General features: G+C 37.8%; 2 protein-coding genes across 6 annotated transcripts in view; both read left to right on the forward strand.

Moving 5' to 3' along the window:
- Nucleotides 1-7,484, forward strand: part of DYDC1 (DPY30 domain containing 1) — a 35,000-nt gene extending 27,516 nt beyond the window's left edge. For all 5 annotated transcript variants that reach the window (XM_081573765.1, XM_081573769.1, XM_081573764.1 and 2 more), the window contains exon 8: nucleotides 7,392-7,484. In XM_081573765.1, coding sequence (XP_081429891.1) covers nucleotides 7,392-7,478 — 87 coding nt within the window. In that variant the 3' untranslated portion in view covers nucleotides 7,479-7,484. The remainder of the gene's footprint in view (nucleotides 1-7,391) is intronic.
- Nucleotides 7,392-17,331, forward strand: part of MAT1A (methionine adenosyltransferase 1A) — a 46,499-nt gene continuing 36,559 nt past the window's right edge. The window contains exon 1 of the mRNA XM_081573750.1: nucleotides 7,392-7,484. The gene's annotated coding sequence lies outside the window, so the exon portion shown is untranslated. The remainder of the gene's footprint in view (nucleotides 7,485-17,331) is intronic.

A 17,331-nucleotide genomic window follows, 5' to 3' on the forward strand; every position in this document is an offset into this window, starting at 1 on the left:
GTTAAGGCTGAAGTTATAGGTTAACTTCTGTGACATAGCAATTTTTAAAACTACACTTTTATTAAAATTTTGGTTTAATATTATGCTGGAGCAGTGATTTTTCAACATTTTTAAATGCTTGGAAGTTTTGTGGTCACTGTGCCATACAATTGTGGTACTATGTAAATGTTTATTTTCAGCTAAAATAGAGAAAGAAGATACTTTCAGTACTTTTTTCCCCTGATGTGTTTTTTCTTTAAGCTCTCTATTGTTTATTTGTGTTTGATACTTCTGGATACCTAATTTTTCTCCAATTCAGTTTTCTGTTCTGTAGATGCTATATTTTTAATTTTGTTTGGATTGAAGATGTCATCCTGGATATAGCTGTATATATTTTTGGGACATAACAGCTTTATTGAGATAAAATTCACAAACAATCACCCATTTAAAATTTACAATTCATTGGTTCTTAGTACATTCACTGGTTTGTACAACCATCACCACAATTAGTTTTAGAACATTTTCATCACCCCAAGAAGAAACTCGGTCCAGTTTAGTGGTCATGACACCCAAATCCTTCCCCCTCAACTCTAGGCAACTAGTAATCTAATTTTTCTGTATAATATCAGAAAACACAGCATCTGACCCACCATCAGTATAGTTAAGAATAACCGTTGGGTTAGGGTGATGATAGTCTGTGCCTCCGGGAGAAGGCAATGGCACCCCACTCCAGTACTCTTGCCTGGAAAATCCCATGGATGGAGGAGCCTGGTAGGCTACAGCCCATGCGGTCGCGAAGAGTCGGACACGACTGAGCGGCTTCACTTTCACTTTTCCCTTTCATGAACTGGAGAAGGAAATGGCAACCCACTCCAGTGTTCTTGCCTGGAGAATCCCAGGGACGGGGGAGCCTGGTGGGGTCGCACAGAATCGGACACGACTGAAGCGACTTAGCAGCAGCAGCAGCAGTCTGTGCCTCCAGTCTTCTGTGGCTCCTCTTGCAACTCTGAAGTAATTTGTATGGTTACAGTATGACCATCCAATCCTAATCATTTTAATATTAGTTGCTAATTTTTATCCAAATCAAATTTTGCATTGGAGTTTGTGAAATTCATTGTTATTTCTATTTTCCTTTTACGTTTATGTCCAGCATTCTTCTGAAAAGTTTTCATAATCATTGAGAATCATTGGATTACCCCCAAATGTAATTCTTCCTAAAAAGAGATAAATGTTTATTTTCTCTTAATTACTAACCTTAAAAGTAAGGAATTCAAGTAGCTATAAATAGTTGCACTTTTTCCTGAATTTCTTTTAATTGATTATCATTATGGACTCATGGTATTTATTTGATTTAATAGTGTCTTTCGATCCATTACAGTTATTTTTTATTATCACCTTGGTAAGTGAGTAAGCTCCTTTATTCCTTATGTATGGTATTGCCACTACTCAGGACCCTGCATAATTGGTATTATTCACTAGTCTGCAGATGAAGAAACTGAGGCACGAAGAGAGGGGTTTTGCCTCATTTTAAACAGTTGGTAAGTGACAGAGCTGACCTGGACTGGGCCTTCGTTGGGCCTCAAAGTCAGTGCTGTTGATGTGCTCAGTCGTGGCCGACTCTTTGCGACCCCATGGACTGTAGCCTGCCAGGTTCCTCTATCCATGGAACTTTCCAGGCAAGAATACTGGAGTGGGTTACCATTTCCTTCTCCATCGGTCAGTATTTTCTGTCAATTCACTATTTGGATTCTGGATAGGGACAAGAAAATTGGAAGTAATTTTTTTTAAAAAAGATTTGAAACAATTGTTTGTATAGCTCAATGTTCATAAAGAATTAAACTTTTTAAGTATATATTTTACTTTTTATTGTGGTAAGATGCACATAACATAAAATTTACCATTTTACCATTTTAAAGGATACAGTTCAGTGGCAGTAAATAAAGTCAGCCATCACTGTACTTAATATCATGCAGCCATCTTCACTGTCTGGTTCCAGGATGTCTTTATCAAAGCTGGAGACTACACACCCATTAAGTAATCACTCCCATTCCTCCCTCCTCCCAACCCCTACCAACCACTAAGTAGGTTTCTATGAATTTACCTGTTCTGGAAACTTCAAATAAATGGAATATATGGCCTGGCTTCTGTCACCTCCATGATGTTTTCAAAGTTCATCTAAGTTGTACCATATATCAGTACATTTTTTGTCACTGAGTAATGACTTACTGTATTGATATATACCACACTTATCCACTTGTCAATTCATGGACACCAGGGTGATTTCTGCCTTTGGGCTATTGTGAATAATGTTGCCATCAACTTGTGTATTCAAACTTTTATGTGGACATATGTTTTCAGTTCTTTTGAGTCTATACCTTGGAGTGAGTCATACAGTAATTCTATGTTGAAGTTTTTGAGGAACCTCCAAGCTACATTCCACTGCAGCTACACCATTTTACATTCCAACCAATGATGTATCATCCCCACTTACACTTGATATTTACCGTTTTCTTTTTGTGTGTTTGGCTATCCTAATGGGTATGAAGTCGTATGTCATTGCGGTTTGCTTTGTATTTCCCTAATTACTTAATAACTAAGCATCTTTACATGTGCTTGTTGCTCATGTTTACGTCTTTGGAGAGATGTTCATTCAAGTCCTTGGCCTGTTTTTATTTTGTTTTTGGTTTTATTTTGTAGTTGAGTTTTAAGGTGTTTTTTTTTTTTTTTTAGAAACATACATTTTCTGGATTCTAGACCCTTATTGGTTGTATAATTTGCAAATATTTTCTCCCATTCTCTCAACTCTCCTGATAGTGTCTTTTAATCCCCCAAAGATTTTCATTTTCAAAAAGTCCAGTTTATCTATTTTTTCTTTTGTTATTTGTGCTTTTGATGTCATATCTAAGAAATCATTGCCAAATCCAAGGTCATAAAGGTTTACACCCATGATTTCTTTGAAAAGTTTCATAATTTTAAATTTTATTTGGGTCTTTAATCCATTTCAAGTTAATTTTATATGTAATATGAAGTAAAGATCCAACTTCCTTCTTTTGCATTTGCTTATTCCGTTATCCCAGCACCATTCATTGAAGAGACTGTTCTTTCTCCATTGAAAGGTCTTGGCACTCTGTTGAAATCAATTAAGATAATGTATGTGTATGGGATTACATACATTGTGGACCCTCCATACATACATACATACATACATATGTTATGGACTCTCCATGCTATTCAATTAATCTATATTACTGTTTTTATCCCAGTAATACCCTCTTTTGACTATTATAGCTTTGTAATTTTTATGAGTGTTGAAATTGAAAAGTGTGAGCCCTTCAACTTTGTTCTTTTTCAATGTTTTGGCTATTAGGCCCCCTTGAAATTGCATATGAATTTTAGGATTGTCTTTTTCAGTTTTGTAAGGGAGGACATTGGGATTTTGATGGGGATTTCATTGAATCCTTAGACAGGTTTGGGATATATGGCCATCTTAACAGTGTTAAGTCTTCCAATTCATAAACACAAGATGTTTTTCTATTTAAGTGTTCTTCATTTCTGTCAAAAATGTTTTGTATTTTTCAGCACACAGGTCTTGCTCCTTCTTGGTTATATTTATTCCTAAGTATTATTAATGCTATTATAAATGGAATTATTTTATTAACATTTTACATTGTTTACATTTATTTACATTTTACATTTTACATTGTTCATTACTTATGTATTGAAATGCAATTGGTTTTGTTTATTAGTCTTATATTCTGAAACTTTGTTGAATTTATTTGTTAGCTCTAGTAGTTTTTTCTTTTCGTGATTGCTTAGAATTTTTTATACACAAGATCATGTCATTTACAAAGAGAGATAATTTTACTTCTTCCTTTCCAACTTGTGTATCTTTTTATTCTTTTTCTATTCCCTCAATTGCTCTGGCCAGAACTTTCAGTATAATATTGAATAGAAGTGTTGAAAGCAGGCATCCTTGTTTTGTTCCTGATTTTAGGGTAAAATCTTTCCATCTTTCACAAGTAAGTATTATATGACTGGGGTGTTTTATAGTTTTTATTTTTTATCAATTGAGGAAATTCCTTGTATTAATGATGTGTTAAATGTTTTTATCATGGTATGATCCTTTTTATGTTTTTCTAGGGCCAATTTACTAGGAATTTGTTAAGGGTATTTGTATCCATATTCAAAACAGATACTGGTCTATAGTTTTCTTGTGTTGTCCTTAGCTTTGGTATCAGTTTAATACTGGTTTCATAGAATAAGTAAGGAAGCATTCCTTTCTCTTTTGTTCTTGGGAGAGTTTATGAAGGATTGGTATTAATTATTCTTTAATTGGTAGAATTTTTTTAATTGATAGAATTCACCCTTAAAACCTTCTAGACCTATACTTTTCTTTGTTGGAAGCTATTGATTACTAATTCATTCTCTTTACTTCCAGTATTTCTGTTTCTTTTTGAGTCAGTTTTTATAGTTTATGTCTTGCTAGGAGTCTGTTCATTTCGCCTAAGTTATCTAATTTGGCATAGAGTTAACATACAATCCTTATAATCCTTTATGGGGTGCATATATCTTTTTGAGTTAGTATATTGATTTTCTTTGATAAATACCCCCAAATGGAATTGCTGGGTCATATAGTTTTACTTTATTTTTTTGAGGAACCCTGTACTATTTTTCATGGAGAAGGCAATGGCACCACACTCCAGTACTCTTGCCTGGAAAATCCCAATGGATGGAGGAGCCTGGTGGGCTGCAGTCCATGGGGACGCTAGAGGTCAGACATGACTGAGTGACTTCGCTTTCACTTTTCACTTTCATGCATTGGAGAAGGAAATGGCAACCCACTCCAGTGTTCTTGCCTGGAGAATCTCAGGGACGGTGGAGCCTGTTGGGCTGCCGTGTATGGGGTCGCACAGAGTTGGACACGACTGAAGTGACTTAGCAGTACTATTTTTCATAGCGGCTACACCAATTTACAATTCCCAAAAGAGTGTACTAGGGACTCATTTTCTTTACATCCTCACCAATACTTGCTATTTCTTGTGTTTTTTGATAAAAGTCATTCTAGTAGGTATGAAGTGCTATCTCTTTGTGGTTTTTATTTGCATTCCACAATGATTAGTAATGTTGAGCACCTTTTCATGTTAGCCATCTGTGTGTCTTTGAAAAAATGTCTATTTGGATCCTCTGCCTATTTCTAAAATTTTTTAAATATTGTATGAATTCTTAGCAGATATATGATTTTTCAAATATTCTTTCCCATTTGGTAGGTTGCCTTTTCACTTTGTTGGTGGTTTCTTTTGCCGTGCAGAAGCTTTTTAGTTTGACTTTGTCTCACTTGTTTATTTCTGGTCTTGTTGCCTTTGGTTTGATGTCAAATTTAAAAAATAATCACCAAGAATGATGTCAAGGAGCTTACCACCTATGTTCTCTTCTAGGAGTTTTATGATTTAGGGTCTTTAATAAATTTTGAGTTAATTTTTGTGAGTGATGTGAGATAGAGGTTTCATTCTTTTGCATGTGGCTATCAAGTTTTTCCAACACCGTTTATTGAAGACACTGTCCTTTCAAAGAAATATGTTAATAAATAATACCTGGTTTAGAATAATGCCTACTTAATTTTATTTATTTACAGAAACTGCTTCTACATAGCTCTATTTTCTCCCTCCTCTTTTGTGCTATCATTGTCATAGAAATAACATTTTCTAATTTGTATGCCCGTTAACACAGATGTTTAATTGTTGCTTTTAAATAATATAGGAGAAAATGTTACAAACAAAAAATACATAATTATGGGTATCAATGTTCTTTATTTCTTCATGAGAATTCAAATTACTGTCCAGTTTCATTTCTGCCTGAAGAATTCTCTTTAGTATTTCTTGCAGAGCAAGTCTGCTAGCAATGAATTCTGTTAGCTTTGTTTTAATTTCTCATTGATTTCTGAAGGATGGTTTTGTTGGATATAGAGTTATTATCAGTGTTTTCTTTCAGCACTTTGAATATGTAATCCCACTGCCTCCTAACCTCCAAGGTTTCTGATGAGGAATTAGCTGTTAATTTCATTGAGCATCCCTTGTATATGATAAGTTGCTTCTCTGTTGCTGCTCCCAAGATTCAGTCCTTATCTTTGGATAGATTGATTATGATTTCCCTCAATATGCATCTCTTTGAGTTTATCCTACCTGGAGTACATTGGGGCTTCTTGGATATGTGGTTTAATGTTTTCTATAAAATTTGGGAAGTTTGGGACCATTATTTCTTCAAATATTATTTTACCTTCTTTTTCTTTCTGCGACTCTTTTATGCACATGTTGGTATAATTGATGGTGTTCTATTTGTCTTTCAGGCTTTGTTATTTTATATTTTTTTTCTTTCTTTGTCTCAGAGTGAATAATGTCAATTTACCTATCTCCATAATATTGACTTATTCTTCTGCCAGCTCAACTCTGCTATTGCATTCCTCATATGAATTTTTCATTCTAGTCACTATATTTTTCAACTCCAGAATTTCTATGTTTTCTTTAGTTTTTATGGTTTATTTTAGCTCCTTGAACATATTTAAAATAGTTGATTTAAGGTTTTGTCTAATAACCTTAACCATGCTTGACTTTTCCTTAGGGACAATTTCTAATAATCCTTTCTTTTTCTGAATATGGGCCATACTTTCTTGTTTCTTTGCATACTTTGCAATTTTTTGAAAATTGAGTATTTCAAAACATATGTATTGACAATTCTGGAAAACAGATTCTACCCTCTCCCCAGAATTTATTGTTGCTATTTGTTCTTCTTGTTGTTATTTGTTTAGTAACTTTTCTGAATTTATTTTATAATGTCTGTATGTTTTGTCATATGTGGTCATTGAAGTCTGCTTGGTTGCTTAGCAAACCTTTGACAGAGGTTTCTTTAGATGTTTGAAACCAATAAATCTTCCAGACTTTGTTGTGGCGTACATTCAATGCTTAGGTATGCAGTTTAAAGCTCTGCTTTAACCTTCACTTTCTGATTGTGTTGAGCCTCCTCCAGTTCAGCCAGAGATGAGAGCTTAGGGTCTTCTTGGGTCTTTCTTAACTGTGTATATAGCCTTAGGCATACAACCCAGCAAAAATGTAGCCTTCCCAATTTCTAGCAATATCCCAGAACTTTTAATAATCCCCTACGGAATCTCATTCTTCAGCTTTTTGACTTAAGTTTTTGGTCATCTTGTTCTTTGTCCCAGTCATTATCACTGTATCCATCAGCCATGATATTAAAAAAAGTTGGTGCTGATTTTTTGTTTGCAATAGGTGAACTTCGAGTCATGTCAAATATAGTTTTTCCATGGAACTTCCAGACAAGTCAAATAATGACTATTTTCTGGGAATTGGCCTTTAGATAAGCTCCATCCTGATTTTGCCTTTTTTTTTTTTGGCTAATAGGTCATTGATTTTCACCATGGTTTCAACATGAAAGCTCTGTTGGTTTTCAAGGCTACCATAGACTTGGGAGTAGGGGACTGGGAATAGAGAAAGGTAAGTAGTCACAAAGTTCATGCTATTCTTGAGATTCAGCTATTTTTCTTGGATGAATATTCCCCGAATTTTTGCCAGTCTTTGGTTAGTTTTAAGAGTTCTGAAAAAGTTGGTTTTGACAGTTTATACCAGTATTATTACTGTTTTTATGGAGAAGAGTGTTTTTGGAGATCTTTATTTTTGGAGATAATTATTTTACCTTTATTTTAAAATTGTTTATTTTATCATCCTTATTTTAGGCATCCTAGTGAGATAAGGCCAAATGGTACATTTCTTTCTAATGTTAAATGGAATCTGTAATCATCTATCATGTAAATGATATGAGATGTAAGCCTTTGAATTTTGTATATAAATGTTTTCTGGATTGTAACATTTGTCTTGGAAGAAGTTTTGCACTGCTTATAAAATTGTAAGTTGACAGTTTTTTCTCTTTCAGTATTTTAAGGATGATTTCTTGCTCTCTTCTCATTTGCTTTGTTTTTGATAAGAGATCTAATATCACCCTTAGCTGTTCTTATGTAATATGTCTATTTTCTCTGATTTTAATATTTTATCTTTATTACTGGTTTTGAACAATTTGATTTTGATGTGCCTTGGTGTACTTTCCTTCATGTTTTGTATGCCTTAGGTTTATCTGAGTTTCTTGGCTTAGGTTTTTATTAAATTTGAAAAAAGTTTTAGTCTTTATTTCTTAAGTATTTTTTCACTATCTTCTCTCTAGGATAAACTGAGCTCACTCATGTTGTAATTCCCTTCTTTTTTTTTCCTTTTGCCTCTCCATGTTTCATTTTTGAAAGTTTCTGTTGCTAAAGATTTTTTTTTTTCTCTGTGATATCTACTGTTAATCCTGTCTGGTATATTTAGCATTTATATTTATTATTTTTAAAATATCATCCATCCTCTACTTAATATGTTCATTCTTTCCTCTAGCTTCTAAAATGTATAGGAGGCAATTAGAATGATTGCATTAATGTTTCTGGTTACTAATTCTGTCATTGTATTGGGGCAATTTTGATTTATTTTTTCCTTATTATAGGTTATTTTTCTTCTTTGGTAATTTTTTGTGTGAATTTTGTCTTCTTGAATGTTGAGCATTCTTATTCCTACAGTAAATATTTTCAAGCTTTTTTCCTAGGTGTAATTAAGTTACTTGGAAATAGTTTGATATCTTTTCAGGTCTTAGTTTTAAGAAGCTTTGTGAAGTGGGACCAAGAGAACATTCAGTCTTAGGCTAATTTTGCCCTGCAACTAAGGCAATAGTCTCAAATGTATGCTACCCAATGCTAGTGATTTATGAGGATTCCCACTTTGGCTGTGGGAAGATCAATTATTTTATTGTATTTTTGAAACCACTTTATTTTTTCCAATGAAAATCTATTATTTTAAAAAATTATTTTATTTTTAAATTTTATTGGAGTATAGTTGATATACAATTTATGTTAGTTTTAGGTGTACAGTCAAGTGATTCAGTTTTACATGTGCATATATTCATTCTTTTTCAGATTCTTTTTGCATATAGTAAAACCACTTTATTGATGTGTTATTGACAGGAAGAGAAATTTTTCCTGAGTCTTTTTGAGTCGTGCTCTCTAATCATTTCAGGGAGCTCTTTCTTTAGCTCTGTGTCATTTCCTCATACACAGGCATTTATTACCCAGCTGAAGACTCGAAGAGGACCCTCTCTAGGTTCCTCTGTGCTTTCGGTTCCTTTTCCTTCAGTCAAGGAGACACCAGGCTTCATACACATCCCCCTCCCTCACTGTAGTAGAGAATGCTTTTTTCTCATTTCTCAGTGATTACTGTCCCTTGTTGCTCAGCGATCACTGTCTTGAAATGTATTGTTTCAGGTATTTTGTCCTGGTTTTTTTCATGTGCAAGACCTGTCCCTTTTACACCATTCTGGCTTGAAGCCAAAGATCAAACCCTATATTCCTTTGCTATACTCATGTTTCTTAATTTTATGAAGTTTAGTGTGATTATTTTCTGAGAACTTTAGGGGTCCTGAATGTACCTAATGACTTGTATCTCTAATCCTGTTTGAAACCAGGCATACGGGGCCAAATGCCCCTTATGAGTCAAAGAATCGACTTCACAGATGTTAATTTCATCAGAGAGTGCCCTTTGGACACTGGGTCAAAACAGAGTGTTTCATTCCTACCGGTTAGTCTCAAGAAAAGCAGTTGGGGAGCTGCAGTTCTGTCTGTGTCAGGTGGAGAGCCTGGTCTATTGGCTTCTCAGAGGGGAGACGCAAGCACAGAGGGTCTTTGGTTGGTTTGGATGGCTGAGACATTCAGGAGCAAGAGCTCTAAGTCCCAGGCGGGCCTGGGGCCTTTACACCAGACCCACTCATCTTTCTCTTGAAAGAAGCAAGAGAGGAGGGTGGTGCAGAGGTAACCTGGCTATTCTGCCACATCATTCCATCCTGGGAAATGATACCATATTAGTCTTGTTTTGGCTGAAATAACTTAAAACCCCAATTCAGCTGGCTTCAAGGATCAGATAACTAATCATCTCCACAAGAAGTGCAGAGGATGGCAGGCCCCAAGCATGACAGATCAGGGCTCTAGCTCCCCCGTCTTGGCTCTGTCATTCTCTTCTATTGGCTTCATCCTCAGATTTCTCCCAGCTTGACTGCAGTAAATAAATCCAGGTGTTATAGTCAGATACAGCAGCATCTTGTATAAGAATTAGGGAGACTCTATCTTCCTGGATGTTATTATATTCCTAGAAACTGCTTAGCAAACTTCTTTTCCTGTCTCACGTGATTGCACTATATATATATATCATCTCCAATCTCATTTCCAACAAAGATGAGTAGTTATCACCCAAAGTACTTACACACCATTGATTCATTCATTGATTCATCGGTTTAGATTCTTTTATTCTCAATCTATATCAAAGAGAAATCACTAGTTACAGGACAGGGCCAGGGTGAGGCAAATGTGATAAAAGTTTAAGCGCAAACTCTGTAATTATAGGAACTTGAGAATGCCTGGTTCTTAATTTTGCCCCCTAGGCACTCTGTTTGCGTTGCCCTAGTCCTGCCCCTGCTAGTTACTGTAGGAAATAAAAATAAAGTATTACTTTTTCCCTGACAGAGCTTTTGTGTCATTGAAAAGCATAACTGTGTGCACATATTTGGGGCAGTGTGTTTGAAGCAATTAACTGGCACAAATAGGACCAAAGAAATTAGAGGAGGAAGTTATTTTTTAAATTTAATTTATTTTTTAATTAAAGGATAATTGCTTTACAGAATTTTGTTGTTTTCTGTCAAATCTCAACATGAATCAGCCATAGGTATACATATGTCCCCTCCCTCTTGAACCTGAGGAGGGAGTTATTTGAGCAAGCTTTATGAAACCTTGAAAAGAACCTTAAGGGAAAGGTAAGTTTTGAACATGTGAAACCCATGGGGATGTGAAGTGAAGTGAAGTGAAGTGAAAGTCACTCAGTCGTGTCTGACTCTTTGCAACCCCATGGACTGTACAGCTCATGGAATTCTCCAGGTCAGAATACTGGTTAGCCTTTCCCTTCTCCAAGGTATCCTCCCAACCCAGGGATTGAACCCAGGTCTCTTGCATTGCAGGTGGATTCTTTACCAACTGAGCCACAAGGGAAGCCCATGGGGATGTGAAGGAACTAGCCAAAGAGAGGGCTAGAAGGACTGTTAGGAGCCAGATCATGGAGGCCATGGATGCCAGCCTCCATGGTCTGGACTTGAGATACTGGAGTGATGTATGGAAAGACCCATGATGGTTCTTGAGGGCTTTTTACAGTTTTCACAAAGTATGTGGATGTGAAATTCAGATCATATTGTTAAGGCATGAATTTTGGAAGAGAAGGGAAAGATATTACAATATTCTTTGGAGAAATTTTGTGATGAAGAGAAAGTGCTTGAGAATTTTGCAAGATTGAGAAGGGATTCTCCTTTGGGTAGAAAAAAGTTTCATGTTTTTGGCAGTAGGCAAGAGACAGTTGAGTCGACTTGTTGGCAAGTTGAGAGGCAGAGGCTGGAAGTGTGGTTCAGGAGACTTTGAACAGAGTTCCTGGAGAAGGAGAATTAGGTGTGGAAAGCATTTTGGGAATTACTCTTTTTCTCTCGTCCAGGGGTGGGAAGTAGATGTTCTGAGTGAAGGGGAAGAACATTTGGGATAGTGGTGCATTCTAGAATTTGCAGTATGGACTTCTAGTCCTCTTGGTAAAGAAGGAAAGGAGGACAGAGTTTGGTTATGTACTTGAGTGAGGATGAATTTTAAAATATCTGCTGGGGGAATGGATGAATAAAATGATTGTTGGATGACTCTGTGTGCCCACTTTAAATTTATTCATTCTGAAAACACTTTATGGATACCTACTCTGCCTCACTTTCCTTATCTGAGTAATAAGTAATGATGCCTACCTCTTACAGTTGTTGTAAAGATTAAATGACTTAATTCATATAAAGCTTTTGTAGCATTGCCTAGAATGCTAGGCACTCAAGTAGTGAAGTTGTTACCACTGCCATGTTATTTCATGCTGGGTACTCTGCTAGGTAATTAGAGACCTCATCAGCATTCTTAAATCATATTCTCCAATAGCCCATTACAAACTCAGAGGTAGGGCAGTCAGTGGGTAGTGGTGGTGCCCTAGAGGTGACAGTTGGTAGATAGCACAAGACCGTGGGGTCTAGAGTCAAACAAGAACAGCAGTGGAGTGTGTGGCTCCCAGGCTCACTGTCAGCTGGGTAGAGGTGAGTAGCCTTGTGGCTCTAGGGGAGGAGGTGAGTAGCCTTGTTCAAAGCAGATTCCTGGCCCGGCACAGAGCAATAATAGGAGAGGGATGGAGAGACTGGAGAGACAAGAGCATGAGCTATGGCTCACGGTAGAGGATTTTGCAAAGATTTGGCCCAACCAAGGGGTCAGTGTTAAGGGAGGATTCTGACCCTACCAAGGAGCTTGACTGTAAATTAGGAGCAGGACCAGTGCCCATTGTCCAGCCTAAACACATACTCTAAGGATGGGGGCAAGACAGAAGTGGGTTTGTAAGTGGGTGGGAAGGGGTGAAGTGCAAAGTTGGTGAAGGAGAGAAGTAGACTGAGTGCTTCTTAATGTCGAAGGCTCTACTGCGAGTTTACAGGATTGTTGACGTGAGCCTGTGTTTGAAAGTAAGTTCAGAGCTGTTCACCTAATGTGTTGGAGCTGGCCTTGTTGTCCAGTTCTATGTGACATGTTTAAACTACTGAATGTACTTACATATGCTGAGAGCTTTACAAAAAGCTACATCTGAAACAGACTTGACTTTATTTTCCTAGAAGCTTGTTCTCCTCCTTACTTTTTATTGTTGTTATTCAGTCACTCAGTCATGTCTGACTCTTTGTGACTGCATGGGCTGCTACACGCCAGGCTTCCCTGTCCTTCACCATCTCCTAGAGCTTGCTCAAACTCATGTCCATTGAGTCGGGAATGCCATCCAACCATCTTATCTCCTGTTGTCCCCTTCTCCTCCTGCCTTAAATCTTTCCCAGCATCAGGGTCTTTTCTAATGAGTCAGCTCTTTGCATCAGGTGGCCAAAGTATTAGAGCTTCAGCCTCAGCATCAGTCCCTCCAATGAATATTCAGGATTGATTTCCTTTAGGAGTGATTGGTTTGATCACCTTTCAGTCCAAGGGACTTTCAAGAGTCTTCTCCAATACCACAGTTCAAAAGCATCAGTCCTTTGGTGCTCAGCCTTCTTTATGGTCCAATTCTCACATACATACATGACTATACATACTCACCTCTGCAGTATCATAAATGGCTTCATTACTGTTCAGGTGCCAAATTTATGATGGAAGAGTCCTCCCTGGCCCTCTTGTGGTTATCTTTCATCCAGTACAGGGATCCTGATACTCCTCTTTCTCTCATGTTCCAAAGCCATGTGAAAGGTTTCGTAGCTTGTCACCTTCCTGGTGTCACTGTCATCAGTCTTTCATCAAATTATAAAAGATCGCTTGTTTAACACACTATTCAGAATCACATGCCAGCTCCCTTCAGATAAAAATGGTAAGAGCTTATCCAAACTGTGGTCAATGGCCTCCCTCCCTACACCTAACTTTCCTTATTTCAACTAGTTCCTCTTGTTGGCTCCCCTCTGAGGACTTAGCAAATCCCAGCATAGACTTTTGTGAGAAGTGCTCAGAGCCTTGCAAAGCCCTCTGCACATGGTAAGAAAGAGCATGGACAAGAAGGTAAATAATTATGAAACTGCAGACAACCAGTTGGTTAGTTAGTGCTATGAACTGTTTACATGGATAGAAGTCACTTAGAGATTCATGGAACTGAGAGATCAAAACAAAACAAGACACACACAAAAAAACAAAAAGGTACAGAACTGATTGTGGATGAGCAGTAGAAATGTGAGCAGAGAAATGAAGGTGAGAATGCCTGCAGGGTGCCTGAGAAATAGTAGATCTGTTCAGTGATGAAGTAGGAGGGAAGTTCGGGAAAGTTGATCTGGACCAGTTTATGAAGCTTATTAAAGTCAAAGCTAAGACATTTAGGCTGAGAGTGGGAATGGATATGAGACATGTACATTGAAAACTTTATTGGGAATGGGAGATGAGAAAGTGGTGCTATTTTGCAAAGACATGTTTTTGAGATGCTTAATTTAAGATATAGTTAGCATGGTTTTGGCTTAGAATGCTGTTGTCTTAGTCTAGGCTTCAGGTAATGAAGGCTGGAATCTGGGTTGTGATAGTGGAAATTCATCAGTGAACATTCTTTGGTAAAGAACCCCCTGCCAATGCAGGAAACTTAAGAGATGTGGGTTCATTTCCTGGATCAGGAAGATCGCTGGAGGAAGGCATGGCAACCCACTCCACTATTATTGCCTGGGGAATCCCACTGACAGAGGAGCTCAGCGGGCTACAGTCCAAGGGGTCATGAAGAATTGGACACGACTGAAGTGACTTAGCATGCATGCAGGCACTATGTACTAAGAACTGTTCTAGATTCTCAAGGGAAAGGTATGTATCAGATGTGATTCCTACTCTCAAGTCACTCACAGTTTAGTGGGAGAATGTAAAAAAAACAAGTGTTAGCTCTGACAAATTCCATAAGCAAACTTGGAAGCTGACTGTAGGGAGAACCCTGGCCTAGAAAAATGGTGGGGCCATTGAGGGCTTAGAGGGATTATGCAGGAGGAGCAGATCAGGGGCAGGAAGGGATACCTGGCAGTTGGATGTGTAGCAGGGTGTAAAGGAGAAGCTCAAAGCCTCTCTGCTGCTGCTCTCACTGACCCAGAGAATGGGATGGCAGGGGTTCCCTTGTTTGGGGATATTGGAACTAACATTACTGATACATTTTTCACAAGACCAGTGACTGAGACATATAATTAATAAATATGAGATAATAACCTTATTCCAAAGTGCCATCCCCATTAGAAATATTCAAGTATAGACCATTTGGGCAAACTCTGGGAGATTGTAAGGGACAGGGAGGCCTGGCATGCTGCAGTCCATGGGGTTGCAAAGAGGCGATCACAACTTATCAACTGAACAACAACAACAGACCACTGAAAACAGAAATAAAAAGCACAAATTTTAAGTTTTGTGAAATTTATTTAAACCCAGAAATCAGGTATTAATAATACATTGAATCAAATTTGTTTCTAATTGTGTATTGTTAGTAGCTCAGTCCTGTCCAACTCTTTGCAACCCCATGGACTGTAGCCCACCAGGCTTCCCTTAAATTGTAACTATTACTACTACCACTAGATGTCACAAAGATTGTTTTTAAAGGTCCTACATCTCTTGTGGCTGTGGCTTTGAAACATTCCTTTTTTTGTACAGAAATAAGATTTTCTAGTATTAACAAGTATAATGAAATACTACTTAAAATTTTTTTAATTATTATGAAATACCCCAAATATACACAAGAGTACACAGAATAATAGGAGAAGGAAATGGCAACCCACTCCAGTATTCTTGATGGGAAAATCCCATGGACAGAGAACCCTGGTGGGCTGCAGTTCAGTTCAGTTCAGTCGCTCAGTCGTGTCCGACTCTTTGTGACCCCATGAACCACAGCACACCAGGCCTCCCTATCCATCACCAACTCCCGGAGTCCACCCAAACCCATGTCCATCAAGTCGATGATGCCATCCAACCATCTCATCCTCTCTTGTACCCTTCTCCTCCTGTCTCAATCTTTCCCAGCATCAGGGTCTTTTCAAATGAGTCAGTTCTTCACATCAGGTGGCCAAAGTATTGGAGTTTCAGCTTCAGCATTGCCCTTCCAATGAATATTCAGGACTGATTTTCTTTAGAATGGACTGGTTGGATCTCCTTGCAGTCCAAGGGACTCTCAAGAGTCTTCTCCAAAACTGCAGTTCAAAAGCATCAATTCTTCAGCTCTCAGCTTGCTTTATAGTCCAACTCTCACATCCATACATGACTACTGGAAAAACCATAGCCTTGACTAGATGGACCTTTGTTGACAAAGGAATGTCTCTGCTTTTTAATATGCTGTCTAGGTTGGTCATAACATTTCTCCCAAGGAGTAAACGTCTTTTAATTTCATGGCTGCAGTCATCATTTGTAGTGATTTTGGAGCCCCCCAAAATAAAGTCTGCCACTGTTTCCACTGTTTCCCCATCTATTTGCCATGAAGTGATGGGACCAGATGCCATGATCTTAGTTTTCTGAATGTTGAGCTTTAAGCCAACATTTTCACTCTCCTCTTTCACTTTCAAGAGGCTCTTTAGTTCTTCTTTGCTTTCTGCCATAAGGGTAGTGTCATCTGCATATCTGAGGTTATTGATATTTCTCCTGGCAGTCTTGATTCCAGCTTGTGCTTCCTCCGGCCCAGCATTTCTCATGATGTACTCTGCATATAAGTTAAATAAGCGGGGTGACAATATACAGCCTTGACGTACTCCTTTTCCTATTTGGAACCAGTCTGTTGTTCCATGTCCAGTTCTAACTGTTGCTTCCTGACCTGCATACAGGTTTCTCAAGAGGCAGGTCAGGTGGTTTGGTATGTCCATCTCTTTCAGAATTTTCCACAGTTTATTGTGATTCACACAGTCAAAGTCTTTGGCATAGTCAATAAAGCAGAGGTAGATGTTTTTCTGGAACTCTCTTGCTTTTTCGATGATCTAACAGATGTTGGCAATTTGATCTCTGGTTCCTCTGCCTTTTCTAAAACCAGCTTGAACATGTGGAAGTTCACGATGCACATATTGCTTAAGCTTGGCTTGGAGAATTTTGAGCCTTACTTTACTAGCATGTGAGATGAGTGCAATTGTGTGGTAGTTTGAGCATTCTTTGGCATTGCCTTTCTTTGGGATTGGAATGAAAACTGACCTTTTCCAGTCCTGTGGCCACTACTGAGTTTTCCAGATTTGCTGGCATATCGAGTGCAGCACTTTCACAGCATCATCTTTCAGGATTTGAAATAGCTCAACTGGAATTCCATCACCTCCACTAGCTTTGTTTGTAGTGATGCTTTCTAAGGCCCACTTGACTTCACATTCCAGGATGTCTGGCTCTAGATGAGTGTGAGTGATCACACCATCATGATTATCTGGGTCATGAAGATCTTTTTTGTACAGTTCTTCTGTGTATTCTTGCCACCTCTTCTTAATATCTTCTGCTTCTGTTAGGTCTGTACCATTTCTGTCCTTTATTGAGCCCATCTTTGCATGAAATGTTCCCTTGGTATCTCTAATTTTCTTGAAGAGATCTCTAGTCTTTCCCAATCTGTTGTTTTCCTCTATTTCTTTGCATTGATCGCTGAGGAAGGCTTTCTTATCTCTCCTTGTTATTCTTTGGAACTCTGCATTCAGATGGGCATCTCTTTCCTTTTCTCCTTTGCTTTTCACTTCTCG

The sequence above is a fragment of the Giraffa tippelskirchi genome, chromosome 2 (genome assembly GCF_054371585.1).
Source record: "Giraffa tippelskirchi isolate mGirTip1 chromosome 2, T2T-mGirTip1v1.2.pri, whole genome shotgun sequence".
In the NCBI taxonomy this organism is placed as follows: domain Eukaryota; kingdom Metazoa; phylum Chordata; class Mammalia; order Artiodactyla; family Giraffidae; genus Giraffa; species Giraffa tippelskirchi.